This window comes from Dasypus novemcinctus, chromosome 5 (genome assembly GCF_030445035.2).
Source record: "Dasypus novemcinctus isolate mDasNov1 chromosome 5, mDasNov1.1.hap2, whole genome shotgun sequence".
Taxonomy (NCBI): Eukaryota; Metazoa; Chordata; class Mammalia; order Cingulata; family Dasypodidae; genus Dasypus; species Dasypus novemcinctus.
In genome coordinates, this window is record NC_080677.1 from 110,337,842 (window position 1) to 110,349,970 (window position 12,129).

Below are 12,129 nucleotides of genomic sequence, written 5' to 3' on the forward strand. Positions count from 1 at the left end.
ATATTTTAAACTCAGCTTCATATTTGAAGGACAGTTTTTCAGATAAAGAATTCTCATCTGCCAGTTTTTTTTAGTATCCTAATTATATCATACCACTATACTGTCTTCTTGCCTCCATTGTTTCTGACAAGAAATCTGCACTGTTTTACTTGACATCCCTTCTATGTCATAATTTCCTTCTCCTTTGCTGCTCTCAGAATTTTCTCTTTATCTTTGACATTTTACATTCTGAGTAGTATGTGTCTTGGGGTAGGTCTATTCAAATTTATTCTGATTGGGGTACACTGCACTTCTTTCACATGTAAGTTCATTTCTTTCATGAGGGTTGGGAAATTTTCAGCCATTATTTCCTCAAATACTCTTTCTGCCCCCTTTCCCTTCTCCTTTTGAAACTTCCATGACACGTATGTTGTTGCACTTCATATTATCATTCAGCTCCCTGAGCCCTGCTCAATTTTTTCCATTCTTTTCTCTTTTTGTTCTTCTCTGTCTTCAATTTCAGCTGTTCTGTCTTCTCTATCACTTATTCTTTCTTTCTACTATATCATTTTGAGTCTGATGTTATATGCCTGTAATATGGTTTTAATCTTGCCTATTGTGTCTTTCATTCCCAAGAGCTCTGTTATTTTTCTGTTCAGGTTTTCAAGTTATTCTTTGTGCTCATTCAGTGTCTTTTTAATGTCCTTTATCTCTTTAGCCGTACTGTCTTTCAACTCATTAACTTGATTTTTGAAATTTGTATGTATCTCAATAACTAGTCATCTCAAATCCTGTATCTCATCTGGGGCTTTGATATTTTCCTTTGCCTGGGCCATGTCTTCCATTTCCTTAGTTTTGCTTGTAACTCTTTGCTGATGTCTAGGCATCAGATTATGAAGGTGAGTTTACTCTGATGCTCAGTGTCTCTCTCTTGCGTAGGGATTTAGTGGTGAGAGGCTGTGTTGCTGCCCTTCTTTGATTCTTGGTTTGACCTGTTCTGGGTCTTTAGTATTGTCCCTGTTAGTTCTTCAAATCTGTGCTGTGGACCCAGTAATGGGTTGAGACCTACTTCCAAGATCCGTGGGGATGAGGCTGTAAAGGCTGGAAAAAGCCTGTTTTAACTTATTTACTTTTAATTTCCTCATGTGTACTTTCTTGAAACACCAGCATATGGCACTCTTTAGCAGGCCTCTAAGTTCAAAGCCTGGTCAGAGTGTGTTTGCTGTAACACAGACAACAACAGTTTGGCAGAGGATCCTCTGCATACTCAACAATCAGTCCTGGTCAGTAGGGAGGGTGATTGAGAGGGTCAGATCTCTTTACTCCTGTGCCAACTCCCAAGGCAAGTGGTGGCACAGCCCCACCCAGCCTGGAAGGCTCCTGGGACACAGCAGACCAAATTTATTGGGCAAAAGCTGAACCAACCTTAGGCTGCATCCCTCTTTCTCCTGTTTCCTGTGGAGATAGATGCCTGCAGCCTGTTAGTAGCTGCTGGCCCGAGGGCAGAGAATTAAAATTGTCTGGCTGTGGGGTGGGGGAAAGGTGCTGATAACTGCAGCTGCAGCTTCTCTACAGTCGTGGCATCGAGATTTTTTTCTCCCAGGGTCTCTCTCTCTCTTCTTGTTGGTGTCTAGCCTCCCACTGGTGTCCTAAACCCTAGAATCTCACCCAGTGTCATCTTAATGCTTTTTATTTCTTTAGGCATGTTGTCCTTCAACTCCATACTTTGATTTAGAAGATTTGCATGAATTAACATTTATTGTTTCAAGCCAGGAGCTTTGAGTTGTTCCTTTGCCTGAGCCATCTCTTCCTTTTTTTAATATGGCTTGTAAATTTTTGATGGTGTCTAGGCATCTGATTATGATGGTACATTTATTCTATTGTCAGTTTCTCTTGCCTAGGTATTTTATTAAGTAACTGTGTGCTACCAGTTCTTTGGTTCTTGGTTCAACTTGTTCTAGATCTTTAGGATCACCCCTGTTTAGCAACTCAAACCAGGGCTAAGGACCCAGTAATGGGGTGCAGGCCAGTTTCTATGGGCCTTGGTCATAGGTGCAGTAAAGGCACCAGATTGCCCCTTTATTATTTTTCCCTTCCTTTTGTGCATTTTCCTGGTCTGCCAGCAGATGACACTCTTCAATAGACTTCTCAGCTCAGATCGCAGGTGCTGGGGGTTAGGGGTAGGTAGTATGCATTCACTGTAATCACACCCAAGTGGGTGGTGCAGAAGCCAAGCCAGGTGGGCCAAAGAAGCAGCTCTCCTGCCTGCCACACCCTCCCTTCCTCCCAACCAATCAAGGAAAATTAAGATTATCTTTACCTCCCTGCCAGGTCTCAGGGCAATCAATGTTCTGGCCCCACCCAGCCTGGAATTGTGCCACCCCTGGGATGCAGATAAAGTTCACTGCCAAAGTATGAATTTGCATAGGATATGTCCTTCTCTCTCCCCTTGCTTGGGGAAGAGGACCCCATCAATCACCTCAGTCCATAGCCCCCAGCCAGGGCCAGAGGACCCACTGCTGTTTGCTCTGAGGGTAAGAGGATGTGTGCAAGCAGCTGCTGCTGCAGCTTTACTCAGGGGTCTTTTCCAACCAGCCAAGATTCCTTTCCTTTACCTCTCTTCTGGGCAGTGTCTTGACTTCCCCTGATGTCCTAAGCCCTAAAACAGTTTTCCCAACAGTTTCTGCTGGTCCTCTAGCTATTTTTCTGGGAGAGAAGTGAGAACCTCTGCTTCTCTAATCCTCCATCTTCCTGGAAATCCTAATTTGGATACAAAATTCCTGATTGTCAGTTGTTTTCTTTTGGCAGTTTGTTTTGTCCTATTGCCTTCTTGCTTCCATGGTTTTTGATGAGAAATTGGCACTTAATCTTATTGGAACCCCCTTGTACATAATAACATTGTGTTTCTTCTGCATCTTTCAAAACTCTTTCCTTGTCCTTGGCTTTGACAGTTAGACTACTATGTTTGGGCATTGTTCTCCAAATTTATCCAGTTTGCAGTTCATTGGAGATTCTTTAATGTGCATATTCATGTCTTTCATTACATTTGGGACATTTTCTGCTATTTCTTTGAATATGCTTTCTGACCCTCTTTCTTCTTTCCGGGACACCTATAATTGGTACATTTTTATGCCTCAAGTATCCCACAGGTATCTTAGGTTCTGTTCATTTTGTTCATTATTTTTTCTTTCTGCTCCTCAACCTGAATCATTTCAACTGTCTTGTCTTTGTGTTCACTGATTCTTTCTTCAAACAGCTCCAATCTCCTTGTTGAAACCCTCTAGAGAATTTTTCATTTCGGTTAATGTGGTCTTCAGTTCCAGTATTTGATTCCTTTTAATATTTTCTCTTTACTGAGGTTCTCATATTATACATGCACCATTTTCCTGACAACCTTTAGTTCCCCTAAAGCATATTTGGTTATTTTTTGAACTTTTTTTCTAGTATGTCCTAAGTCTGATATTCTTCATTGATGGTTTCTTAATTTTTATCCTCTTCCTTTGGATGGGTCATCACTTCCTGTTTGTCTTATGATCTTTGTACACTATACATTTCAATATTTTAAGATGTTAACCCTGGGATTTAGTCCCTGAGCTCTGTTCTTTAAAATTTTGTATCCAGTTGGCAATTTGACAAGAAATTTCCTGGAGTGCCAGGAGCTAAGAAAAACAAACCAAAGCAAAAAACACCTTTCACAGTCTTTGCAAATTGGCTGATTACAAAATTTACCCCTCCATCAAGATCAGCCCAACACTAAAGTGAAGTGCAGGATTGTCTTTTCTGAGTGTGCCTCTTATCCACGGTCTGTGTTTCCTCTTGGCCTTAAGAATCTGTGAAATTCCTCCTTTTACAGGAATTTGAAAGCCCCCTCTACTGCCTATGAAATAGATTTTCTCCCCGCTCCTGTGTCCTCTATTATCTTTCTTAAACAGGTAATCCTTTGCTCCAGGTTTTTTTGACTTGTTTACACTGCTTTAGCTGTATGCTAGCTATTTCTACCTGCAGGGTAAGTTCTGGGAGGGTGAGCCCAGAGTAGTGTTCTGGTTCAGTATTTCTCGTTTCCATCCAACAGATTGGTACCAATTTACAGCATAGGCTTACTCCAACACTGTGCCAGGGAGGGGACAGAGGAAGGGCCAGCAAGGTCACCAGGAGCTTCTGCTCTTTTTAATGCTGTTGCTTTGAGTGTTGGAGTCAAGTGTTACTCCCAGTTACTGCAACCCTTCACTTATTTTCTGGTGTTTTCAAGAAGCTATCTATGCTGGTTGTTCAAAGATTCTGTGGTGGAACAAGCACCCTGTAGTGTTTTATATAGCTTTTTTTTTTTTGCCAAGCTTTTTTTTTTTTAAGATTTATTTACACCCACCCCCATTGTTTGCATTTGCTGTCTGCTGTGTCTATTTGCTGTGTGCTCATCTTCTCTTTGGAAAGCACTTGGAACCAAACCTGGGACCTCCCATGTGGGAGAGTTTAATCGCTTGAGCCACCTTAGTTCCCTGCTTTGTTGTCTCTCCTTGTCTTCTCTGTGTCTCCTTATGTCAGTGCTCTACACCAGCTCACTGTGTCTTCCCCATGAAGAGAACTGAACCAGTACCTCCCATGTGGTAGACAGGAGCTCAATCACTTGAGCCACATCCACTTCTCTCTCCATTGATATTTTAATCAGTTAAAATGCCAAGGTTTTTGAAAAATGCTCTCAGTATTTACTACTAGTGTTAATTAGACCAGCCAATCCTGTTCTTTATTTACTTTTCCCCTTGAGTATAGAATAAATACTTGGTTTGGGAGGGAGCTTATAGGGAGTGAGTGACAAGGAGACAACATTTAAAATGGCAACTGAGGGTGCCTCTTGTTTGGCAGGGCAGGGAGCACGGTGAATGACCTATTCAGTTAGAGAATGGAGTCTTAGGTCTAATTTGTGACCAGCAATAAACTATGAGTCATTCTTTCCTTAGAACAGCATGCCTTGAGCATGGCCAGGGTTCTATGTGGTTGCTGGTTCTTGTATTCCTTTCTGTATCCTTGGCATGCTTTTAAAGTTAACCTCAAAATAGCCCTAGCTCAACTCTGGCCTTCCCTTTAGGATATTAAATACCTCTCAGAACTCCCTTTTGGAAGGAGTATCATATAATAGTAGTTGCATTGTAGAAATTTTTTGTTGTTGGAACTCAACTTTTGTTACTGTTGTTTAAGAATACAGGACCGAAGTGCAAAGAGACGTGGATAAGCCCTAGTATCATCATTTAAATAGCTGTGTAATTTCAAAGAGATTACTTAGTCTCTGTATCTAATTTCCCTATTGGTAGAATGGTGAAATTCCTAAATAAGATAAGTAGAAATATTTTGAAAGCTGCAAGATGCTAGGCAAATAGAAAAGATTATTATATAGCAAGTATGCATATGAACCAACTTTTCTCTTCTGCAAGCTGGGAATGAGTTTTCCCTTCCATTTGATGAAACAGATGTAGGTAATACCACCTAAGGAGATAAAGAGAAGTAATTCCTTTCCTGAATCTCCTTCATCTTCACTACATCTCTAGGTAAGGGACTGGCAGAGTCTTCTTGTGACAAGTGAGCAGATGATTATGGGCAGAACCAGGGCCAGAAAAGAACCTCTTAAAATTTTTTATATTTGTATGTTTATTTTGTCTCTAAGCCTGCGTTTTCATACCTGATTAGGCTTTAGAAGCCCCCTTGGAGTCTTTGGTGAGGGTGATTTACAACGGTATCTGAGGCAGAAGTAGAAGGAAGAAGATAAAATATTTATAAAATGTTGTCATGGGAGAAAATGCTCACTAGAACAGCTGGAAAGATTTTGGAGAACCACCATCATGTTGTCTCTTATATTCTTTCAGCTTCCCTCCGCCTGTCTTCTACTCTCTGTACCTGCATAGCTCAGCAGGCATAACTATGACCAGAGGGTGCTATATTCATTGGAGTAGCTGATAACTTCAGATGCTTCAATGACAATCTTCATGTATGAGCGGAGAACTTAAGCCAAATACTTAGAAATAGTATGGCTTGACCCAGTTTACACAAAAGCACTTTAATTGACAGTATACAATTTTTCAAAATATATTTTGTAAGAAAATGCAAGAATTAACTACAATCTTTACAAACGAATTTCTCGGTAAATTCCAGTGTACTTCAGACTCCTGTCCACTAAGATATGCGCTCCCCAGTCTCCTGGGAAAATTGAGTTTAACATTCCTTAATAACACAAAGACCCACATAAATAGTAATCCCCTCCTTTGACTCAGTTTTGGGTTTTCACCAAACCTGAGTGAATCAGCTAATGACAATGATAAAATATATACCATTATTTGACTTTGACCCCTTGACTTCCACCATCTTGTTCCCTTTGATCCTTAGTCCTGCTACTAGAAATTCCATATGTAAAATCTAATTCATAAACTGTTTCTTAGCAGAAAGAATCATTCATTAAAGTCTTAGAGGAAAAGTAGAAGACCAGTGGGGTTCCTATTTTTGTCTTCATGCCCTTCCAAGCCTTGCCGCAGGATAAGATTTAGGGAGGGAATTCCATCCTTTGTGTCATTCTAGTGCCTAGAATCAATGAACTGATTCTCTCTGAGACACACAGCACTGAACTGGGCATCTGCGGGTTCAGGTTTTAGTCCTGTTTCTGCTACTAACTAACCATATTTTGGTCATGTCACTTCATCTTTCTGGGTTTTGGTTTTTTAATCTGGAGAAAAAGATTAGACTAGATGTCTAAATCCTCTCTCTATGACTACTGTATCACTTTCCAACAAATGCATATTGACTCCAACCTCACTATAATATGGCAGGGTCTTTGTTGGGGCAACGGTCATATTTAAAAATTTTAAAAGCCTGATCTGTAAGACAAATACTTTCTCATCAGCCTGTCCTATTCTATTTTTCATTAAAAAACAAACAAAACTTGTCATTTCTAGTAAAACATTTACATTCCTGTTTTTTAAAAAAACACAAAAGCTTAGACATCTCTTTTAGCAAACGTTTTTCAGTGTTTTCAAAGTATATTCACTTAAAGCATTGCAGTGTGGATTAACATGTGGCCATTGTTATTTACATTATCAAAATATGTATATATGTATCAGTTTGAACTGGTTTTCAAAGTCTCTCCAGTATAAGATAATGCTGAAGAAATGGCTTAAATAAACTTTCTGCTAGCTTTCTTCATCAAGAGGGGAAAAAACAATCTTGTGTCTAGGTTAAACCCGTATTGTTTTATGATGCAAAGAATTTTCTGTACCTCCTTCATAAGCACTGCTGCTTCTCTCCCTACTCACCTGACAGCATGCTTTTGTGTAATCATCACATTCATGATTTCTGGCCTGTTAAACAGCTTAGGGAAACCATAGTTGGCCAATGAAATAAGGAGTTCTTAATCTCTCTTTGGCACAACTTGTTTAATGTAGCTCCTGGTGTTCCTCTTACCTCTTTTTAGCCCCAGATTCTAATTTATTAAACACTGTCGAGAACCCAGGAAAGATGTGGGAAGATGACCTTTACAGATGCATGGCTGTAAGATGCATGACTTTTGACATAGACTCCGAGTGGCAAGAACAGACCAGGGCAAGGTACTGGATTCTGACCCAGCCCTGAAAAGGTAGAGTAGCACAATTTGGCTCCACAAAAAGAAGGAACTTGTAAAGCAGCCCAAGGCTTTTCAAGGTATCCTCTGGACAGATCACCATATCATCATTCCTCTTGACCAGACATACTTTTTTTCTTTCTAGTCCTTGCCAGTTATCACCTCTCCCTGATTAAGGGCCTTGTGATTGCAGCTTTTGATCAATCTGAAGAGACATATTTGCTGTCTCTGTCTAAAACCCTTCTGGTAAAATGTGACCCAGAATCAGCAAGGGACTCACATCTTCCACAGAGGCCCTGGCATAAACCCACTGCATAGGAAGAACCAAATGCTGGACAGGAAGGAAAGGAACAGACCTCTTTCTAGGCCTAGCAAAATTTCCTCTATTTTCCTCAAAACTGGCATTGTTTTCTATCCTGCTCAACCTCCAAATGCTAGAGAAGCAGGCCAGATGCTTTTGGGACCTTGTTAACCTACCATCTCTCAAACTCCTGGGAAACTCCCTGGGGGCCCTGCGTAAATCCCTGCCTTTTCCTCTGGGATATCAAATGGCCAAAGGCTTTGAAGAAGGAGTCTTTGAAAAAGGCAGCTAGGGAAGGGATATAAGATTCTCTTATGCAGTTCTGCCCCATCTTCCTGTGTGGTTCCAGTGAATTTATACCTGGAAATCCAGAAATGACTCAGGACAATAGAGACCGCGGACAAAGTTCAAAAGTTCATGCAGGGTTCTTCCTCAGGAAATCTGATACAAACTTCACTATGTCCAGTCCTTAGGAACCTTCTGTGTGGCAACTGAGCTACCTCAAAAACCCTATACAAAAGGAAGAGTCATGACTTTGTGTTTCCCTGAGATGCCACCAGAAATTGCAGGAAAACTGCAACAGCCATACTAGGAATATAAAGAAGAGGAAATGGAAAGGCCTAGCTCAATGGTGAAATGGGGAGCAATAAAGGGAAAAACAGCCAATCCCCTGGGCCACACGCTGTGCACCTTAGAAACATACTGCACACTGGGGCCTTTCTTACCCCATGGCACAGGACTATCAGAATCAGTGATATAGGCTAATTAATTGTTTTCCTCTTCGGCCTTTGGCAGTGGAAAGCTAAATTTAAAAATAAACACACAACAAAACTCTCAGCAACTTGAAAAGTCCCTGAGTTTCCTATGAAATAGAGAGTAAAGCAGATCCTTCCTGGCTATTTCAATTGATTGTCTATTAAGACACATCTCTGTTCACAGAATGCCTCAGTAAAAATCTGTCCTATAAGTACTACTTTTCATGCTGGATCTCAGAGGGATGCCCTAACTTGGTTGTTCACCCCTATTGGCTGAGTAGTATAGAGCAAAATAGGACTGCATGCCTTTAGTAGCTACTGCTAGTCCCTAGTGCGGATGGGAAGCCAAAGAAACTCTTGGGGAGCCTCCTCAATGAGTGCTTTGGGTAATGGGCCAGGATCAGGGCTGAAGCCCCAAGCTGCCATGAGGAAGCCTTCCTGAGACAAAGAGCATCCCTCCTTTACCTGTAGATGGATCCCTAAAGTAGACCAAGTTCACACCAGGAGTCTTATGTGGTTTAAGTCCCAATCTCCCTAAACAAATACAAGGAAATCAGAAACAGAACCAAGGGATTCAAGATCATGAATGACCTGTGCCAAGGGTCCTGGAACAAAGTGGGAATAAAAACTGAGTGAGGAGAGGGGTAAAAAGAACACTGTGGCAGACAAGGCTAGGGTAGGAGATAGATGATTTAGGACCTATACTTTCAAGTAGTCAGAAGCAGGATCTGGCCCTGTTCTCCTTTCTATCCCATCTTCCTACTAATAGCTTCACTCACTGCCAAGAGCAACTGTGGAGGGAAGGTGTGAGTGAACAAAGAAGTCTCAGTGGTGGAAATTAGTACTGAATTGAATGAAGGTATCTTTGTTTTCACTCTGGCTCTGTCACCAAGTGGCTGTTTGACCTTGGGCAAGTCATTAGCCTTTTTAGGCCTCAGTAATCTCATCTATAAAATGAAGGGATTCTACTAGATGATCTTGAAAGTCTCTTGGTCTCCCTTCACTCATCTTCCAGCAGCACTGAGTTCAGGCACTAATGGGTTACTTTGCAAGAGGAATCTAGACAGAATGTGATTTGCTCAGCTTGAAAAGGGAAAAATTAAGGCCCTGTAGGGATTGGGAGGAAATCCATTGAGTCCCTTCCTCCTTGTGGGAAGGAATTTTCCTCCCCTGTCCAAATGGCACTTCAGGTGGTTCAGTCTGGACCCAGCCAGCAGACCTGATTAGAGATGTGTGTCTTCCTCCTCATCTAGGTCATCCTTGGTCAGGTTGTCCAGTGGGACGATCCAGCTGTCCCCCAGCTCTCCATTGAGGTTGACCACCTTCTTCTCTTGCATCTCTGATGAGGTCTCCATCACTTCCAGTGTTGGATTGTCATGGTAACCATTCTCCACTGTCTGTAGCTCCTCTGTTAGTCGTTGCTAGAGTGGGGAACATTACCCAGACAGAAAGGGTAATATAGTAATATTAATATAGGACATAAACTCTTCAACCCAGGATCCTGAATTTGGGTAAAATAAGCAGTTACTATTCACATATGGAGTCTGGCTCCTCCTGGAGGCCACCACGGCTATTGACCTGCCTCAGGGCTAGTTTGAGACAAATACTTGCCCCCCTTCATCCTAAAATTCTTGACTTCCTCACCTTAGCACTGGTGGCAAATCTGTGAACTCAGTGGAGATAGACTTTGTTCTCCTCCAGAGTCCTCTGATCTTTCCTCTTTCCTCTGTTCCTTCCCCTAAATCCTTACTCTTCAAGCATCTACCTCAACCCATCATAATGAATTTGGAAGGACTAAGAAAATCATTCAGGCTGACTAACTGAGGATATCTCTTTGAGTGAGATGGGGATAGGGAGGCTTTTTGCCTTCTCTACCACAGATGGGAGCTGTCTCTTTTTATGAGATGTGTTTATGAGATGGTTGTTGTCAACCTTGGTTGGACATTAGAGTCACCTGGGAAGCTTTTAACACCTATTCTGATCTAGAGAATCTGTCAGTTGGTATGTGGGAAGGCTAGGCCAGGGAATTTTTTTTATAACATCCCATAATGCACAGCCAGGTTTGTGAACCACAGATCTGGGAGGAACAGTAATGATAGGAATTCCAGTAAGGTGAATAAAGGAATTTCTGGTTAGACAGGTATATCTATGCCATTTATATATTTTAAAAATCCTCTGAACAGTTTTACAAGATAGATATTATTCTTATAATGCAGTTGAGAAACCTGAAATTCAAAGAGATTATGACTTACTTAATGTCACATAGATAATAAAGGGCAGAACTAGGGCCTAAATCATATCTTTCTGCCTCCACAGCCCATAGTCTTCCCTTCCACCATGCTGCCTCTCTAATTTTCGATATAAATAGTTGGCTGCTTATAAGGGATTGCCTCTATTTGTCAGAGATAGAACTCACTTACTTCCTTCTTTTGTAATATGGGAATAATGGGGTGAGAGTTTATCAGGTGAATTGGACCATTCCCCGGCTAGAAGAGGGAGGGCTAGAAGAGGAAGGAATCACCTGGTCCTTCCTCTGGGAGAGACGCTGGTGGCAGCAGCCATAGAGGGCTGCAACAAGGAGCAAGAAGGATGCCATGCAGACAATAGTGATGATGAGGGGCATGCTGAACCGGTCCTCAGCCTCTTCTGGTGGTCCTTGATCTCCAAACTGCATGTTACTGACGCCCACCTGGCCAGAAGAAGAAAGTTATGTGGCAGAAAATAGGTTCTGGGTCACTGAATGCCCCTATAGTTATGAGCTCTTCTGCTTGGTGTTACAGCAGGGTGGCTTTTCCACCACCTTGCTGTCCCCACTCTTATCCACCTGTCTTCTATGTTAGAAGGTTTTTTTAACATGTGTTTTTATTTATTTATTTTTTTTACATTGAGAATGAGACTATGGAACAAAGTAAATGGGGCTTTCCCAGGAAGAGATTCCTGACCCAGTCTGTGCCAACACATGGCAGGAGCCCACTTACCTCTTTTAGGTCATCCCATTTGTTCTTCAGCAATTCATACACATCTCTGGGAAGAAGGATTGCTGTGGAGAGCAGGGAGAGATGCTGCCTCAATGCTCTGGCTCAGAGTCATATGGTAGGGGATGGAAATTAGATCTCAAGAGGAGAATGTACTATATCTCAGAGTGTCCTGGGGAACAAGAGGCCAACCTGGGTGGCCCTGGTAGGAGAGTGACTTGATAGTTCTTCAACTGAGGGAACACTAACCCTAATCGATACAGCTCTGAACCACCAGCCCCTGCCCCCATATGCTTCATCCCCCATTGCCTTCAACTCACTCTGAACAGTGATTTCTTTGACTATCACTAGCTGGCTTTTTGGAAAAGTTGCCAGCCGTATGTGACACTGATCTTGAGCTGGATTGTACGTGGCTTTTGCTGCTTGGCACAGAACTGTGACCAGTTTGTCATCTTCATGGTCCTCTGCCTATTAAGGAAAGACCACAGTTAATTCCTCAGAAATCATGACAGTAGCCTAGGC

The 12,129-nt window shown here is 41.8% G+C and overlaps 1 protein-coding gene across 1 annotated transcript in view; it reads right to left on the reverse strand.

Moving 5' to 3' along the window:
* Nucleotides 1-6,009: 6,009 nt before the first annotated feature.
* Nucleotides 6,010-12,129, reverse strand: part of PODXL (podocalyxin like) — a 55,515-nt gene continuing 49,395 nt past the window's right edge. The window contains exons 5-8 of the mRNA XM_004467811.5: nt 11,928-12,075; nt 11,611-11,672; nt 11,154-11,321; nt 6,010-10,053 (exon numbers count right to left, since the gene is read on the reverse strand). Of these exons, the coding sequence (XP_004467868.1) occupies nt 9,856-10,053; nt 11,154-11,321; nt 11,611-11,672; nt 11,928-12,075 (576 nt within the window). The 3' untranslated portion in view covers nt 6,010-9,855. The remainder of the gene's footprint in view (nt 10,054-11,153; nt 11,322-11,610; nt 11,673-11,927; nt 12,076-12,129) is intronic.